Source organism: Monodon monoceros, unplaced genomic scaffold (genome assembly GCF_005190385.1).
Source record: "Monodon monoceros isolate NGI ecotype Baffin Bay Population unplaced genomic scaffold, NGI_Narwhal_1 Super_Scaffold_12, whole genome shotgun sequence".
Taxonomy (NCBI): domain Eukaryota; kingdom Metazoa; phylum Chordata; class Mammalia; order Artiodactyla; family Monodontidae; genus Monodon; species Monodon monoceros.
The window spans coordinates 109,250,098-109,268,091 of NW_021703768.1; the positions used below are offsets into that span (position 1 = coordinate 109,250,098).

The 17,994-nt window shown below is 36.7% G+C and overlaps 1 protein-coding gene across 4 annotated transcripts in view; it reads right to left on the reverse strand.

Moving 5' to 3' along the window:
* Nucleotides 1–17,994, reverse strand: part of RAPGEF6 (Rap guanine nucleotide exchange factor 6) — a 221,043-nt gene that overhangs the window by 126,230 nt on the left and 76,819 nt on the right. For all 4 annotated transcript variants that reach the window (XM_029219185.1, XM_029219186.1, XM_029219187.1 and 1 more), the window contains one exon: nt 14,755–14,898. In XM_029219185.1, coding sequence (XP_029075018.1) covers nt 14,755–14,898 — 144 coding nt within the window. The remainder of the gene's footprint in view (nt 1–14,754; nt 14,899–17,994) is intronic.

A 17,994-nucleotide genomic window follows, 5' to 3' on the forward strand; every position in this document is an offset into this window, starting at 1 on the left:
AAATCTTAAAATCAAATAAAATGATTAAGCAGATATTTTTAAATGTAGAGATTATATAACACTTTTCAATTAAAAAATATTCCCCAAAGTTCTTAAAATGAAAAAATATTGCTTTTACAATGAAAGCTGGCTGGGAGTGTGGGAGATGCTACTACAGCATTTCTAAAAAGAATGGCAGTGAACACTAAGGAAATGACATGGGGAAATTGAGAGGAGGGCACAAACATTTGAGTGGAAGACTCTATAGATATCATTAACTGATTAGACCTTGAGTGTGCACACATGTTCTATCAGCAACCATCATGGAAGACAGGCAGACGCAATATTACCATCCTCATTTTTAGAGGTAAAGCAACCAAAGCACTGATTGTTTAGGTGAAATGTCCCAATCACAGAGTAAGTGAAGGAAGGATTTAGACAGATGGCTCATCTAAATACTAGACTATTTTTACTTGGCTTAATTACCCATCCTATTCACTGAATATTGCTCCCTATCACCTTTATGCTATTTTGAAATATCAAATACATCCTCCCCAAAGATCGAAACTCTGAAATCACAGAGAATATTCGAAGACATTTAAATCTGTTGCCAGCTCTGAGAGCAATACCCAAAGGAGTTTTAAGAATGTTATTACTGTTATACAGTAGAACTGCTCTTTTTAACAACAAAAAAAAAACCTTTCACATTGAGACTGTGGTTCTCATCCTTATACAAAGCAATGTATATGACAAAACTATGAAAATATTTCATAAGAATAAATCATTTTTTTCAATCGTTCTAGGCATTCACTTAGAAAGTAACTCTGAAAAACATGCAAAAATTTTAATGTTCACAAAATCTTGATGTACAGGTTTGGATTAATAATAATTAAGATAAAGAAAACTATATTAATGAAATATTCTGTACATCTTTAAGAATTTTTGACTTTCAGCATTCTAGCAAGAAAAAGTTGATGATGGTTTCCAAATGAAAAAAGAAAATGTCAGATTTCCACTGCTATCTAAAGTAATGATTCTCCTGATCTCTCTGAACTGCTGACAGTAGAATGAGGGACTTGCCTGGTGGCACAGTGGTTAAGAATCCATCTGCCAATGCAGGAGACATGGGTTCAAGCCCTGGTCCAGGAAGATCCTACATGCCGCGGAGCAACTAAGCCCGTGTACCACAACTACTGACCCTGTGCTCTAGAGCCCACAAGCCACAACTACTGAGCCCATGAGCCACAACTACTGAAGCACACGCGCCTAGAGCCCGTGCTCCGCAACAAGAGAAACCACCACAAGGAGAAGCCTGCGTACCTCAACAAAGAGTAGCCCCTGCTTGCAGCAACTAGAGAAAGCCCACGTACAGTAATGAAGACCCAATGCAGCCAAAAATAAACAAAAACAAGACAGTAGAATGAAAGAAACAAAGATCCTTATAGTAGTCATAAAACCAATTATCTACTGCATGCTTTCACAAGTACTACTTAAGATTTTTGCTACTAGAACTTATACCCATCCTTCTCTAACTATTCCAAAACAGAAGAGGAAGGAACATGCCCAAATTCACTGTGTTAAGCCACCATCATGCTGATTCAAAACCAGATACAGATGCCACAGAAAAAGAAAATTACAGGCCAATATCCTTGATGAATACAGATGTAAAAATCCTCAACAAAATATTAGCAAACAAAATCCAACAATACATAAAAAGGATCATACACAATGATCAAGTTGGATTCATTCCAGGGTTTCAACAATGATTCAACACACACAAATCAATGTGATATACCACGCTAAAAAAAGGAGAGAAAAAACCCACATGATCATCTCAATTGATGCAGAGAAAGCATTTAATGGGCTTCCCTGGTGGCGCAGTGGTTGGGAGTCCACCTGCCAATGCAGGGGATGTGGGTTCATGCCCCGGTCTGGGGGGATCCCACATGCCACGGAGTGGCTGGGCCTGTGAGCCATGGCTACTAAGCCTGCGCTCCGCAACGGGAGAGGCCCGTGTACTGCAAAAAAAAAAAAAAAAAAAGAAAAAGCATTTGACAAAATTCAACATCCATTCATGAAAAAACTCACCAAAGTGGGTATAGATGGAATATATCAACGTAATAAAAGCCATTTACAACAAACCCACAGACAACATCATACTCAACAGTGAAGAGCTGAAAGCCTTCCCACTAAATTCAGGAATAAGAAAAGGATGCCCACTCACCCCTTCTTGTCAACATACTACTGGAAGTCCTAGCCACAGCAATGAGACGAGAAAAAGAAATAAAACGTGTCCAAATTGGAAGGAAAGAGGTAAAACTGTCACTATTTGCCGATGACATGATACTCTCTATTAAGAACCCTAAACTCTCCACACACAAACCCTATTAGAACTAATAAATGAATTTGGCAAGGTAGCTGGATACAAGATTAATATACAGAAATCTGTTGCATTTCTTTACGCTAATAATGAAATATCAGAAAGTAAAAAACAAACAAAAAAAAATTCTATTTAAAGTTGTGTCAAAAAAAGTAAAATACCTAAGACTTAACCAAGGAGGTGAAAGACATATACACTGAAAACTATAAAACACTGACAAAGGAAACTGAAGATGATACAAAGAAATGGAAAGATATCCCATTCTCTTAGATTGGAAGAACTAATACTGTTAAAATGGCCATACTATCCAAAGCAATCTACAGATTTAATGCAATCCCTATCAAAATACCTATGACATTTTTCACAGAACTAGAACAAATAATCCTAAAATTTATATGGAACCAGAGAAGACCCAAAATGCCAAAGCAATCCTGAGGAAAAAGAACAAAGCTGGAGGCATAACCCTTCCAGACTTCAGACTATACTACAAAGCTGTAGTAATAAAAACAGCATGGTGTTGGCACAAAAAGAGACATACAGATCAATGGAACAGAACTGAGTGCCCGGAAATAAACCCACACAACTATTGTCAATTAATCTACAATAAAGGAGGCAAGAATATACAATGGAGAAAAGACAGTCTCTTCAGCAAGAGGTGAAGAGAAAAGCTAGATAGCTACAAGTATATCAGTGAAATCAGAACACTCCCTCACATCATATACAAAAATAAACTCAAAATGGTTTAAAGACCTTGATATAAGACATGACACCATGAAACTCCCAGAAGAGAATATAGGCAGAACATTCTGTGACATAATCATAGCAATGTTTACTTAGATCAAACTCCAAAGGCAAAAGAAATAAAAGCAAAAATAAACATATGAAACCTAATTAAACACAAAAGCTTTTGCACAGCAAAGGGAGCCATCAACAAAACAAAAAGACAACCTACGGAATGGGAGAAAAATATCTGCAAATGATGTGACCAACAAGGGGTTAATGTCCAAAATATACAAACAGCTCATACAACTCAGTATGAAAAAAAAAAAAAAAATCAAAACATGGGCAGAAGACCTAAACAGATATTTCTCCAAACAAGACATAGAGATGGCCAACAGGCACACGAAAAGATGCTCAACATTGCTGATTATTAGAGAAACGCAAATCAAAACTACAATGAAGGGATTCCCTGGTGGCGCAGCGGTTAAGAATCCGCCTGTCAATGCAGGGGACACAGGTTTGTGCCCTGGTCCAGGAAGATCCCACATGCCACAGAGCAACTAAGTCCATGAGCCACAACTACTGAGCCTGTGCTCTAGAGCCCGCAAGCCACAACTATTGAGCTCGCGTGCTGCAACTACGGAAGCCCAAGGGTCTAGGGCCTGTACTCCACAAGAGAAGCCAGCGCAATGAGAAGCCCACGCACCACAGCAAAGGGTAGCCCCCACTTGCTGCAACTAGAGAAAGACCACATGCAGCAACAAAGACCCAACACAGCCAAAAATAAATAAATAAAATAGATAAAGAAAAAGAAAAAAAAAACAACTACAATGAAGTATCACCTCACACCAATCAGAATGGCTATCCTGAAAAAGTCTACAAATAATAAATGCTGGAAAGGGTGTAGAGAAAAGGGAACCCTAGTACACAGTTGGTGGGAATGTAAATTGGTGCAGCCACTATGGAAAACAATATGGAGGTTCCTTAAAAAACTAAAAATAGAGCTACCATATGATCCTGAAATCCCACTCCTGGGCATATATCTAGAAAGGACAAAACTCTAATTTTAAAAGATATATGCACCCTAATGTTCATAGCAGCACTACTTACAATAGCCAAGACATGGAAACAACCCCAATAGCCATCAACAGATGACTGGTTAAGAAGATGTGACATAGATAGATAGATAAAAGAGAATATTACTCAGTCATAAAAAGGAATGAAGTATTGCTATTTGCAGCAACAGGGATGGACCTATAGAATATTATACTGAGTGAAGTAAGTCAGAGAAAGACAAATATTAAATGATATCACTTACCTGTGGAATCTAAAAATAATACAAATGAATCTATAGGCAAAACAGAAACAGACTCATAGACATAGAAAACAAATTTAAGGTTACCAAAGGGACCAGGGCCCTGGGTCAAGGGAGGAACAAATTAGCAGTATGAATAACAGATACAACTACTCTACATAAAATAGATAAGCAACAAGGATTTACTGTATAGCACAGGGAATTATACTATCTTGTAATAACCTATAATGGAATATAATCTGAAAAAAATAACTGAATCATTTTGCTGTACACCTGAAACTAATATAGTATAAAATAAATGAAAAAAAGAAAAAGATTTTTGCTATACTACCTTATCTAGATTAACTATGAATATGTAGAAATTTGGCAAAAGTAAAGTAAAACATCTTAATGCTGCATTTTCTAAGTTGCCTGAAACATATCCCTTTCAGAAGAAAAACAAAACAAAACCCTAGTACTTTAAGAAACAGCATATGCAAGTAACATGACCAAATATCATTCTCTAACGCCGTCTAATAGTTAAAAAGTCAGTTTTGTCTATGTGGAATCAACTTAGTCCTCCCCTTCCCATGAGCTGCCAAATCTCTGACAGTATTCAGTAAGATAACCACTTAAAACTAGCTAATCAAGCCTTTACATGTGAAAATGCCACACTCAGAGTCATCAAATGGAAAGAATACCAAGTAGTGTGCCTATTGCTTTCTGGTCCAATCAGGAAACCAGTATATCCTAGAGAGGACAACCCACAGCTACCAAGAGAAAATATGGAATCTGGCTAGACTTCATGACATGACAGTAAAAAAATTTGAGAAAAGAACACACTACAGTTGAGACTAGAGTAAGCAAGTAATCAATACACACACACAAACTATGCATTCTGCCTTATACAAGGAGAACCAAATAGTAAAATTAAAGATACTTTAATTAAGCAATTCAACTTAGAATTTTTTCTAAAGAAACCAAGATAAGGGCATATATAACCACAAAATTACTTAGCACTTTATTTTAGAAAAATAACAAAAAACTAGGAAAATCTATATGACCAAATACTGGGAACCGAGTAAATAAATTATGGCAATTCTTACAATGGAGTACCACAACACTATTGAGAAAAATGTTGTTAAAAGAAAAGTAACATTCAAAGATGTTCACATTATATACATAAGTCTTTAAAAGTTACAAATCAGATCATATATTTAAGCTTTATGAAGTTAGCCAAAAAGCTTACATATCTACCTACATGTTGAAAACCGTTTTATCCAAGAATATACAAAATGTCATCAGTGGTATACATAACTGAGTGATGGAACTGAACTAACCAACTTTTACTTTTTAAAAAATAGACAAGTTTCATTTGTGTAATAAGGCAAAACTTAAATTAGCTTAAATTAATTAGTGACAGGGAAATTTACTATATAAAAAGAAAAAGTGGGAATTCCCTGACACCCCAGTGGTTAGGACTCGGCACTTTCACTGCCATCGGCCTCGGTTCAATCCCTGGCCACAGAACTAAGATCCTACAAGCCTTAAAGCATGGCCAAAAAATAAAGAAATCATTAAATAATAAAAAAAGGAAATGAACTTTATGTAATTAAAAATTTGAGGACCATCTCATATGTTATTGTTTCATGTCAGAAACAGAATGTGCTCAGTCAATGAAATTAGGCAAATGTAACTAACTCCTAAGAGCTGCTTAAATTTAACGCTTATTCTAATACAAACAACTCCCTAAATAATCCTCTTTATTCCTAACATGGAATGAATGAATTTTCTGTTTCTGACAAACAACAGAACTAAACACACCCTTGGGAATTTGGCTGCCATCAATCTCTAGACTGTTTGTATATTTTGGGGGATCATGACTCCTTTGAAAACTTATAAAATACACCTGGATTTATTCTTTATTAGCCTATCCTTACTTCTTGATTCAACTACTTCTCAGTAGTTGAATTACAAAATTAAAGACTTCTGAAGAGGCAGAAGACCTAACTAGACATTTCTCCAAAGAAGACATACAGATGGCCCAGAAGCACATGAAGAGCTGCTCAACATCACTAATTATTAGAGAAATGCAAGCCAAAACTACAATGAGGTATCACCTCACACCAGTTAGAATGGGCATCATCAGAAAACCTACAAACAACAAATGAGAGAGAGGGTGTGGAGAAAAGGGAACCCTCTGGCACTGCTGGTGGGAACGTAAATTGATACAGCCACTATGGAGAACAGTATGGAGATTCCTTAAAAAACTAAACATAGAATTACCATATGATCCAGCAATCCCACTACTGGGCATATACCCAGAGAAAACATTAATTCAAAAAGACACATGCACCCCAATGTTCATTGCAGCACTATTTACAAAAGCCAGGTCATGGAAGCAACCTAAATGCCCATCGACAGACGAATGGATAAAGAAGTTGTGGTACATATACACAATGGAATAATCTAAGCCATAAAAAAGAATGAAATTGAGTCATTTGTTGAGACGTGGATGGACCTAGAGACTGTCATACAGAGTGAATTAAGTCAGAAAGAGGAAAACAAATAGCGTATATCAACGCATGTATGTGGAACCTAGAAAAATGGTACAGATGAACCGGTTTGGAGGGCAGAAGTTGAGACACACATGTAGAGAACAAACGTATGGACACCAAGGGGAGAAAACTGTGGTGGGGTGGGGATGGTGGTGTGCTGAATTGGGCGATTGGGACTGACATGTATACACTGATGTTTATAAAACTGAAGACTAATAAGAACCTGCAGTATAAAAAAACAAACAAAACAACTAATACTAAACTTTCTTTGGGTTATTTGTATGGAAATATGTTAATATAAATGCTTCAAACATTACATGAAATTTCTAAAAATCTTATATGTTCTGGTATAATGTTATAAGTCATAATTCTAGGTATTACTTTAAAATGTATATCTCAGAAATAACTAAATTTCCTTGTCAATTGCATTATTATGAACTTTCATCAAATCTTTAACCATGGTCATTTTTAAGTCTTTTGTCATTTACAGACAGTTCCGGGTGTACTCAGTTGCTTTTGCAAAAATGTTCCTATAAAAGGGTTTCATCTTCAAGGAATTCATGGAAAAGACTGACAAGTACAGGTTTCTGGTAACTGACCATACTGCTGAACTAAATGAATAAGCATTTTCAGAACTCTAATGGAAAACTGATGAATCCATAAAAGTGCTAACAAAAGACCAAGATGGAAAAAAATTAATTACATGGGACTGAGTGAACTGATGAGGATGATTATAATCTTTGTGACTTTCTCTTTGAATAAAAAAAAAAACCCCACAAGGATTCACAGGCAAAAAATATACAAATCAATTTTCACTGCAAACTAAAGGAGGTGTTACAGTAGAGGATTACTGGACTGAATGTCAATATTATGATATAGTATGAGTGTGTTTCGTGTTTGGTAATTGCAGTCATTGTTGCCTTTGCTGTGGTCATCCATTTACAATGCTTGGTGTCAGTTTATCTCTTGTAAAAATAAAATACAGTGTGTGTGTGGGAAAAAAAAAAAAAGACTTCTGAAGAAAAAGCTCATGTTTCTTCCGCTGTCACGAAAGTTATTTATTTCATCATCTTCTTTTTCAATATTTGCATGTGAAAATGTACCTTTAACACTTGGATATATTTCTGCACTGGCACACAGTAGGTATCACTGACCCACACTTCAAGGGAAGAACTGACATATTTTTATTTCTTTTGTATACCTTACCGCATAAGAGAAAAAAAGCTGCCAATGAGTCTATTTCCCTGGGTTCTCAGGACTCAAATACATACATATACCATTCAAGCAACAAAAAAACTAAGAAAATCCACAAGTATGTCTAAAAAGATACATTAAGAAAATTCTTTTACACCATTTAAACAATAACAAATCATGCACTGGTAAGAGGATTTCTACCCAACTCAACATAGCATAAGTATTTAAAAGAATTATACAGATATATTTACCTGCCCCAGATTTTACATGTAGAGCCACAAGTGCTGATATTATCAAAAATATATGTAGGGGACCTTCAAGATGGAGGAGGAGTAAGATGGGGAGATCACCTCCCTCCCCACAAATACATGAGAAATACATCTACATATGGAACAACTCCTACAGAACACCTACTAAACAAAGGCAGAAGACCTGAGACTTCCCAAAAGATATATATATTTTTTTCCTTTTTCTCTTTTTGTGAGCGTGTATGTTAATGCTTCGTTATGTGATTTTCTCTGTATAACTTTGCATTTGCCATTTGTCCCAGGGTTCTGTCTGTCTGTCCTTTTTTTAGTATAGTTTTTAGCGCTTGCTATCATTGTTGGATTTCTTTTTCAGTTTGGTTGTTCTCTTCTTTCTTTCCTTCATTTTTTAAATTACTTTAAAATTTTTATTTTAATAACTCAATTTTATTTTATTCTTTTCTTTCTTTCTTTCTATTTTTCTCCCTTTTCTTCTGAGCCGTGTGGATGAAAGGCTCTTGGTGCTCCAGCCAGGCATCAGGGCTGTGCCTCTGAGGCGGGAAAGCCAAGTTCAGGACATTGGTCCAGCAGAGACCTCCCGGCTCCACGTAATGTCAAATGGAGAAAGCTCTCCCAGAGTACTCCATCTCAACGCGAAGACCCAGCTCCACTCAACCACCAGCAAGCTACAGTCCTGGACACCCTATGCCAAACAACTAGCAAGACAGGAACACAACCCCACCCATTAGCAGAGAGGCTGCCTAAAATCGTAATAAGGCAACAGACACCCCAAAACACACCACCAGACGTGGACCTGCCCACCAGAAAAACAAGATCTAGCCTCAACCACCAGAAAACAGGCACTAGTCCCCTCCACCAGGAAGCCTACACAACCCACTGAACCAACTTTTGCCACTGGGGACAGACACCAAAAACAACGGGAACTAAGAACCTGCAGCCTGCAAAAAGGAGAACCCAAACAGAGTAAGATAAGCAAAATCAGAGCACAGAAAAACACACAGCAGATGAAGGAGCAAGATAAAAACCCACCAGACCTAACAAATGAAGAGGAAATAGGCAGTCTACCTGAAAAAGAATTCAGAATAATGACAGTAAAGGTGACCCAAAATCTTGGAAATAGAGAAAATGCAAGAAACATTTAACAAGGACCTAGAAGAACTAAAGATGAAACAAGCAACGATGAGCAACACAATAAATGAAATTAGAAATACTATAGATGGAATCAATAGCAGAATAACTGAGGCAGAAGAACGGATAAGTGACCTGGAAGAAAAAACAGTAGAAATAACTACCACAGAGCAGAATAAAGAAAAAACAATGAAAAGAATTGAGGACAGTCTCAGAGACCTCGGGGACAACATTAAACGCAACAACATTCAAATAATAGGGGTCCCAGAAGAAGAAGAGAAAAAGAAAGGGACTGAAAAAATTTGAAGAGATTATAGTTGAAAACTTCCCAAACATGGGAAAGAAAAGAGTCAATCAAGTCCAGGAAGCACAGAGAGTCCCATACAGGATAAATCCAAAGAGAAACACACCAAGACACACATTAATCAAACTATCAAAAATTAAATGAAAAGAAAAATATTAAAAGCAGCAAGAGAAAAACAAAAAATAACATACAAGGGAATCCCCATAAGTTTAACAGCTGATCTTTCAGCAGAAACTGCAAGCCAGAAGGGAGTGGCAGGACATATTTAAAGTGATGAAAGGGAAAAACCTACAACCAAGATCACTCTACCCAGCAAGGATCTCATTCAGATTCAAAGGAGAAATTAAAACCTTTACAGACAATCAAAAGCTAAGAGATTTCAGTACCACCAAACCAGCTTTACAATAAATGCTAACGGAACTTCTCTAGGCAGGAAACACAAGAGAAGAAAAACACCTACAATAACAAACCCAAAACAATTTAGAAAATGGTAAAAGGAACATACAGATTGATAACTACCTTAAACGTAAATGGATTAAATGCTCCAACCAAAAGACACAGACTGGTTGAATGGACACAGAAACAAGACCCGTATATATGCTGCCTACAAGAGACCCACTTCAGACCTAGGGACACATACAGACCAAAAATGAGGGAATGCAAAAAGACAGTCCATGCAAATGGAAATCAAAAGAAAGATGGAGTAGCAATTCTCATATCAGACAAAATAGACTTTAAAATCAAGACTAGTACAAGAGAAAAGGAGGACACTAGATAATGATCAATCCAAGAAGATACAACAATTGTAAATTTTTATGCTCCCAACATAGGAGCACCTCAATACATAAGGCAAATGCTAACAGCCATAAAAGGGGAAATCGACAGTAACACAATCATAGTAGGGGATTTAACACCCCACTTTCACCAACAGACAGATCATCCAAAAGGAAAATAAATAAGGAAACACAAGCTTTAAATGATACATTAAGCAAGATGGACTTAACTGACATTTATAGGACATTCCATCCATAAACAACAGAATACACTTTCTTCTCAAGTGCTCATGGAACATTCTCCAGGATAGATCATATCTTGGGTCACAAATCAAGCCTTGGTAAATTTAAGAAAACTGAAATCGTATCAAGTATCTTTTCCGACCACAACGCTATGAGACTAGATGTCACCTGAAAGAAAAAATCTGTAAAAACTATAAACACATGGAGGCTAAACAATACACTAAATAACCAAGAGATCACTGAAGGAATCAGGAGGAAATAAAAAAATACCTAGAAACAAATGACAATGAAAACACGACAACCCAAAACTTATGGGATGCAGCAAAAGCAGTTCTAAGAGGGAAGTTTAGAGCAATACAATCCTATCTCAAGAAACATCTCAAATAAACAACCTAACCTTACACCTAAAGCAATGAGAGAAAGAAGAACAATAAAACCCCAAAGTTAGCAGAAAGAGAGAAATCATAAAGATCAGATCAGAAATAAATGAAAAAGAAATGAAGGAAACAATAGCAAAGATCAATAAAACTAAAAGCTGGATCTTTGAGAAGATAAACAAACCTGATAAACCATTAGCCAGACTCATCAAGAAAAAAAGGCAGAAGAATCAAATCAACAGAATTAGCAATGAAAAAGGAGAAGTAACAACGGACACTGCAGGAATACAAAAGATCATGAGAGATTACTACAAGGAACTATATGCCAATAAAATGGACAACATGGAAGAAATGGACAAATTCTTAGAAAAGCACAACCTTCCGAGATTGAACCAAGAAGAAACAAAATATAAGCAGACCAATCACAAGCACTGAAATTGAGACTGTAATTAAACATCTACCAAAAAGCAAAAGCCCAGAACCAGATGACTTCACAGGCGAATTCTATCAAACATTTAGAGACGAGTTAACAACCATCTTTCTCAAACTCCTCCAAAATATAGCAGAGGGAGGAACACTCCCAAACTCATGCTACAAGGCCACCATCACCCTGATAGCCCAGCCAGAGAAAGATGTCACAAAGAAAGAAAACCACAGGCCAATATCACTGATGAACATAGACGTAAAAATCCTCAACAAAATACTAGCAAACAGAATCCAACAGCACATTAAAAGAATCATACACCATGATCAAGTGGGGTTTATCCCAGAATACAAGGATTCTTCAATATATGCAAATCAATCAATGTGACACACCACAGTAACAAACTGAAGGAGAAAAACCATATGATCATCTCAATAAATGCAGAAAAAGATTTTGACAAAATTCTACACCCATTTATGATAAAAACCATCCCGAAAGCAGGTATAGAGGGAACTTACCTCAACATAATAAAGGCCATATATGACAAACCCACAGCCAACATCGTTTTCAATGGTGAAAAACTGAAACTATTGTCTCTAAGATCAGGAACAAGACAAGGTTTTCCACTCTCACCACTATTATTCAACATAGGTTTGGAAGTTTTAGCCACAGCAATCAGAGAAGAAGAATAAATAAAGGAATCCAAATTGGAAAAGAAGAAGTAAAGCTGTCACTGTTTGCAGATGACATGATACTATACACAGAGAATCCTAAAGATGGTACCAGAAAACTACTAGAGCTTATCAATGAATCTGGTAAAGTAGCAGGATGCAAAATTAATTCACAGAAATCTCTGTCATTCCTATACACTAATGATGAAAAATCTGAAACAGAAATTAAGGAAACACTCCCATTTAACACTGCAACAAAAAGAATAAAATACCTAGGAATAAACCTACCTAAGGAGAAAAAAGACCTGCATGCAGAAAACTATAAGATACTGATAAAAGAAATTAAAGATGATACAAACAGATGGAGAGATATAACATGTTCTTGGTTTGGAGGAATCAACATTGTGAAAAGGGCTATACTACCCAAAGCAATCTACAGATTCAGTGCAATCCCTATCAAACTACCAATGGCATTTTTCACAGAACTAGAACAAAAAATTTTAGTTTGTATGGAAACACAAAAGACCCCGAGTAGCCAAAGCAATCTTGAGAATGAAAAATGGAGCTGGAGGAATCAGGCTCCCGGACTTCAGACTATACTACAAAGCTACAGTAATCAAGACAGTATGGCAATGGCACAAAAACAGAAATATAGATCAATGGAACAGGATAGAAAGCCCAGAGATAAACCCACGCACATATGATTGCCTTATCTTTGATAAAGGATGCATGAAGATACAATGGAGAAAAGACAGCCTTTTCAGTAAGTGGTGCTGGGAAAACTGGACAGCTACATGTAAAAGAATGAAATCAGAACACTCCCTAACACCATACACAAAAATCAACTCAAAATGGATTAAAGGCCTAACTGTAAGGCCAGACACTCTAAAACTCTTAGAGGAACACATAAGCAAAACACTCTATGACATAAATCACAGCAAGATTCTTTATGACCCACCTCCTAGAGAAATGGAAATAAAAAAAAAAAAAAAAATGGGACCTAATGAAATTAAAAGCTTTTGCACGAAAAGGAAAACATAAACAAGATGAAAAGACAACCCTCAGAATGGGAGAAAATATTTGCAAATGAAGCAACTGACAAAGGATTAATCTCCACAATTTACAAGCAGCTCAATATCAAAAAAACAAACAACCCAATCTAAAAATGGGCAGAAGATCTAAATAGACATTTCTCCAAAAAAGATATACAGATTGCCAACAAACACATGAAAGGATGCTCAACATCACGAATCATTAGAGAAATGCAAATCAAAACTAAATGAGGTATCACCTCACACCAGTCAGAATGGCCATCATCAAAAAATCTACAAACAATAAATGCCGTAGAGGGTGTGGAGAAACGGAACCCTCTTGCACTGTTGGTGGAATATAAATTGATACAGTCACTATGGAGAACAGTACGGAGGTTCCTTAAAACACTAAGAATAGAACTACCATATGACCCAGTAATTCCACTACTGGGCATACACCCTGAGAAAACCATAATTCAAAAGGAGTCATGTACCACAATGTTCACTGCAGCTCTATTTACAATGGCCAGGTCATGGAAGCAACCTAAGTGTCCATCAACAGATGAATGGATAAAGAAGATGTGGCACATATATACAAATGGAATATTACTCAGCCATAAAAAGAAACAAAATTGGGGCATTGGGGCTTCCCTGGTGGCACAGTGGTTGAGAGTCCACCTGCCGATGCAGGGGACGTGGGTTCGTGCCCCAGTCCGGGAAGATCCCACATGCTGTGGAGCGGCTAGGCCCGTGAGCCATGGCTGCTGAGCCTGCGTGTCCAGAACCTGTGCTCCGCAACGTGAGAGGCCACAACAGTAAGTGGCCCACGTACCGCAAAAAAAAAAAAAAAAAAAAAAAAGAAATAGAATTGAGTCATTTGTAATGAGGTGGATTTACCTAGAGTCTTATACAGAGTGAAGTAAGTCAGAAAGAGAAAAACAAATACTGTATGCTAACACATATATATGGAATGTTAAAAAACAAAAAAGGTTCTGAAGAACCTAGGGGTAGGACAGGAATAAAGACACAGACGTACAGAATGGACTTGAAGACACGGCGAGGGGGAAGGGTATGCTGGGATGAAGTGAGAGAGTGGCATGGACATACATACAACACCAAATGTAAAACAGATAGCTAGTGGGAAGGAGCCACATAGCACAGGGAGATCAGCTCAGTGCTTTGTGCCCACCTAGAGGGGTGGGATAAAGCAGATGGGAAGGAGAATCAAGAGGGAGGAGATACGGGGATATAAGTATATGTATAGCTGATTTACTTTGTTATAAAGCAGAAACTAACACCCCGCTGTTAAGCAATTATACTCCAATAAAGATGTTAAAATATATATATATGTAAATTAAGTATACTGCATATGAACTAAGAAATACCCATGAAATGTTCCTAAATATACTCACAGAAAGATAGCTGTTAATGTCCACATCATCAGTAATAGTTTGACGTTCTCCTTTACAGTTAATTTTCCGAAACCTTCGTCGAGACTGTCTGGCAGGAATTTCTCTTTGTAGAATACTATCTTCATTATCTTTGGAATTCTCTACCTGAAACACATGTTCGCATTCCTGATTAAACATCCAATTTTTCCATATTACTGACAGTCTATGAAGTTTTAACAGGCGCATAGGGCTTCATTTACTACTTGCACGAAACTGCCTGAAGGAAACAGTCTGTATAGGACAATGCTCATGACTTCAAAAAGACTAAAGGTGACGTTATTATAAAGGTCTGGAGACCACAGTTTCCTTCCAGGAAATAGTCCCTCTTGCTCACATAAACATACATCCTCTAAGTAAAGTCATTTACCAGAAATGAAGGATGTTAACTACACCTACACATTCAATAATTACAACTTCCGAGTTAGTCTAATTACAAACTGCCTGATTATACACATATTTTATTTAGCAAACAATCATGGTTATGACTTCAGTGAATTCCTAAACAGTGAAACAAAAATGCTTTATGCATTATTCTTTGATGTCCATCTTAATGTGTGAAAACAGTCAAGAATAAATAAGGCTGGCATCTTCTAAGGAAGAAGGGAAAACTAACATTAATTGAGGGCTTATAATAGGACAGCATGGATATATATTATACTATTTAGTTTACACAACAGCCCTGTAATCAGGTATTACTATTTCTAGTTTATACGTGAACAAAGTAAAATCCAAAAAGATCAGCGACTTTTCAGTCTCACAACAGTGATACTTATTAAAGGTGACCTGGCATACAGGCCTGTTTCCAAAACTTATGCTACTGATACAAGACTACATTGCCAGGGGAGGGGGGGAAACGGGAGGAAAGAAACAGGTGAGGGAGATTAACAAGTACAAACTTCCAGCTGTAAAATAAATGAGTCATAGATATGAAATATACAGCATGAGGAATATAGTCAATAGTTATATAATATCGATATCTTTGTATGATGACAGATGGTAAATGGACTTATTGTGGTGATCATTTTGAAATGTACAGAAATACCAAATCACTACTTTGGGTAAAAGGAACTAACATAGTGTTCTGGGTCAATTACAGTTCAAAAACAAAGAAACTTATAGAAAAAGAGATCAGATTTATGGTTCCCAGAGGTGGGGGCTGAGGGGAGCAGAAATTGGATGAAGGCAGTCAGAAGGTACAAACTTCCAGTTATAAGACAAATAAGTACTAGGGATATAATGTCAACATGATAAATATAATTAACACTGTCATATGTTACATATGAAAGTTGTTAAGAGAGCAAATCCTAAGCGTTCTCATCACAAGTAAGTTTTTTCTATTTCTTTAATTTTCTATCTATATGAGATGATTGTTGGTCACTAAACTTACTGTGATTTATCACTTCACGATGTATGTAAGTCAAACCATTATGCCTTAAACTGATACAGTGCTGTATGTAAATTATATCTCAGTAAAACTAGAAGAAAAAAAAGGACTACCTTTCCCATCTAATGACAGAGTATAGCATAATTTTTAGAAATTACTTTTACAAAAGAATATTGATATGCTCTAAAGTAGAGTTTATAATTAACCTCACATCCAATAAATAACAAATGGTAATTTCAGCTTTTTCCCTCAACTACTTTTCCTGCTAATGTCATATCTCTTGCTGATATCAAAAATTTCCTAGTCACCCAAGTATGAAATTCCAACATTTCCAATTCCCCTGCTTGTCTTCCATATCTTATCTTCAATCATTTCTTAGAACCTGTCAAATCTTTGTTTAGAAATCCCTTTCACAATGCCTTTTCTTTCATTCCCATTACCACCATTCTTTATTCAAGTCTTAATCACTTCAGTCCTGAACTTGCTGCTTCTGTCATGTTCCTCTCCAATTCCATCCAGCATGGTCAGATAAATCATCATTATGTCAGGTCTCCTGTTCAAAATGCTACAATGGACCTCTAATGGTTACCAAATAAATTTTAAACTATTATATTTGATATTCCAAGTCATACATGCTCCATTCCCAAAATATTTTTATCACTTTATCTTATACATGGAAGCCTGGAAAAACTGCTCCCGTATCCTCCTCCCCACAAAAAATCCTCTCACATAAAAGCTCTAATGAGATATGCACAATTTCCTGATGATTTCTCAGAAAGAGGTGATGTCTAAGCTGTTTTGTAGGTTTGAGAGTTCAAGAGTAAGTGGCAGCCAAGTCAATGTGACTATTCATGGGTCCCTATACATAAATAACTTACATTCTGCTAAGTAACTTTACTTATTTACTCAATTTCTGTTATCCTATCCATGTTATCTTCATATGCTGAAACACTACCAATCATTTAAGACACATCTCAACTGCCATCTCTTCCGTAACCACAAGAGACATTCCTTTTGACTGCTTTACTGTGTGCACACAACCTGGACTTCTCATAAACAGGACTGCCTTCAGGCCTTTACATACATATGCATTATTTCTGCCTAAAAGCCCATGCCTCCTTTGCTAACATCTCAGCATCCTACACATACCTCATGACCCAGTTCAAACAACCCTACCTCTGCCTCAAGACGTAGGTGCTACCCCTTCCATAGCACTAAGCATACTGGCCATAATTATTAGATAAGCCTACCTCACTACAAGCTACCTAGTATAGGAAGTGCATTGTATTTACATTCATCTTTGTTCACTTATTCAAAACATTTGCCAAAGTGGGCATTACATTAAATTCTTTCTTTCTCTCCAAATATCTTAAGCCCTTGGAAGTATGTATAAGATACTCAAGAAATATACAGGCAGGCAGAATAAGTTACTGAATACTACTCTTCTGAAAAGTAAAATCCAGAAGAGACAGGGGCTTGATTTCCAACTTAAAACTACAGAATTTTGTATAGGTAGCAAATACATGTTACCTCCTTGAGATTCAATTTCCTTTTCTAAAAAATGATGGGAGAACCACTGTATTTTCTAAATCACTATACTAGGCCAAGTACCAGAAACTATTACTTATGTCCTTTAAGGCTCACAACATAGCTACTCTTTCTGTGTTAACGGATGGTACAGAGTCTCATAAAACTTAAGTATTTCACAGAAGTGTGTGAGTAACAATTCAAAAACCAAGTGTGGGGACTTCCCTGGTGGTCCAGTGGCTAAGACTCTGCACTCTCAAAGCAGGGGGCCCAGGTTCAATCCTTGGTTG